Genomic DNA, 1,785 nt, shown 5'->3' on the forward strand with positions numbered 1-1,785 from the left:
ACTAATACAATGTCGCTGACCTAGGCTTTTGGTAAGATATTTGCGAGAGAAAGAAAATTATTCACATTGAACAAATACAAAAGAAAGGTTTTTTGTTTGTTTGTTTGTTTTTAAGTTTCTTAGTCACTAAAGTGGCTGAAAGTCTTGTCACACCTTGCATGAGCACTGGTGTTCTCTTTTTCCCTCTGAGGCCAAGAGTTACTCATATCCATGATCTTGAAGGACTCTTTTTGCCACGTTGTATTTGCTCTTGTGACCGAGGAAGGAAAAATGTGGTCTGAAAAAGATAAAATATGGTAGTGGTTCTCTAACTCTGGTTTTGGAGCTTTTTTGTTGTATGATTATAATGCCTTTCTCTCAGAGTGTGCATAGAATAGCTCTTCCAACTTTACCAGTGAAATTATGCCAATATTAGTTCAAGCAAACGCCATTCTCCAGCCTGCTAATAATGTTTTGTTTTTCTAGTAAAATCATGGTTGAATTATAATTCGTCAAACCCCTTGAAAAATTCTCTATAATTTGAGTTGACAGTATTTTGCTATAGATTTGAGAAGCAAAAGTGCTTTAGCATTATAATATCGAGAGCTAAGGGGAGTACACAGAAAAGCATGAACAGAACAGAGATGTCCTAGTAAAATGTAATCACATTACCCAGGGCGCTTTGCTATGGAGACGCCCTAGGGAGGAAGGTGGCATTATTTATGACAAAAGTGAGGGAATGCCAGTTTCCAATCTCAATGCATTAGTTTGTGTCATTGATTCTCCATGTGACTTTGGACAAGTTTCGTTTTCTCACATAGTGTTGAACCAAGAGATTTCTAAAGCCAACTTGCTTCATATTCTGTAGTTCTCTAACTGGTCTGCTTCCCAGTACATACCAACCGCTCTCAGCTGACCAAAGTGTCATCACAAAGCAATCCCTTTATTTAACTCATTTCCCATTATACAAAGTCACCTTCCTCATGATCATGACCAATAACTGACTCCTCTCTCTTTCTGCCACTTCTCGGGCTTGGGTCATCACGGCTTGGATCTTGGGACACAGCAGGTATCATCTGACATGTCAACACACTCACCCCAGGGTTGTTGGAATAGACTTGTTTCCACCAAAGCGTAGATGCATATACAGTTAGTAAGAGTTCCAGCGCAGTGAAGACGAGCATTACCACCAGCACACCCTATAAATCGGAACATGAATGATTGGTGTCTGACATAAGCCAGCCCTTGTGCCCGACTGAGAGGAGATTGGAGCTAAGGGCCCTAGCAATGGACAGAATAAGGGTCAGAGGAAATTGTTCAGTTCCTTTTCTATTTTCTCTTTAGGATCTCTTAGCAGAAGAGATTCAAGGGAATGAGAGAATATTACCTTAGTCTCCCCTGCCCCTACTAGGAGGCGTCAAAAAGGAAAAAGTCTTCCCCTTAAAGAGTCACACATTTATGGTTTAAAAACCATGAATCTGTATATAAAGAGAGGATTAACTAAGCCAGCATTGTCACCACCAACAGGTGGTGACCATCAAGGTTGGGGAAAAGGTGACAAAGAAAATTCTGCTCAGAGATGTTGACATTTCTACTAGGAGTTGAATCCATTGGTGAGCCATCTCCCACTCCCTCTCACTCTCTCCCAGTCCTACTGGGCCAAAATATAATTACACACACACACACATGTATATATGTATATATATATATATCTCGGAAGGAAGATGGGGCAATCTACTTCCGTAGTGATACTGCCTTGGAAACCAAAGGAGGGGTCACTATGAGTCAGGTCCAACTCGACAGCAC

At 40.8% G+C, this 1,785-nt stretch overlaps 1 protein-coding gene across 1 annotated transcript in view; it reads right to left on the bottom strand.

Moving 5' to 3' along the window:
* Positions 1 to 202: 202 nt before the first annotated feature.
* Positions 203 to 1,785, bottom strand: part of MS4A7 (membrane spanning 4-domains A7) — a 10,572-nt gene continuing 8,989 nt past the window's right edge. The window contains exons 5-6 of the mRNA XM_007956429.1: positions 1,077 to 1,178; positions 203 to 277 (exon numbers count right to left, since the gene is read on the bottom strand). Of these exons, the coding sequence (XP_007954620.1) occupies positions 203 to 277; positions 1,077 to 1,178 (177 nt within the window). The remainder of the gene's footprint in view (positions 278 to 1,076; positions 1,179 to 1,785) is intronic.

Source organism: Orycteropus afer, unplaced genomic scaffold (assembly GCF_000298275.1).
Source record: "Orycteropus afer afer isolate SDZICR_OR568_19922 unplaced genomic scaffold, OryAfe1.0 scaffold00622, whole genome shotgun sequence".
In the NCBI taxonomy this organism is placed as follows: Eukaryota; Metazoa; Chordata; class Mammalia; order Tubulidentata; family Orycteropodidae; genus Orycteropus; species Orycteropus afer.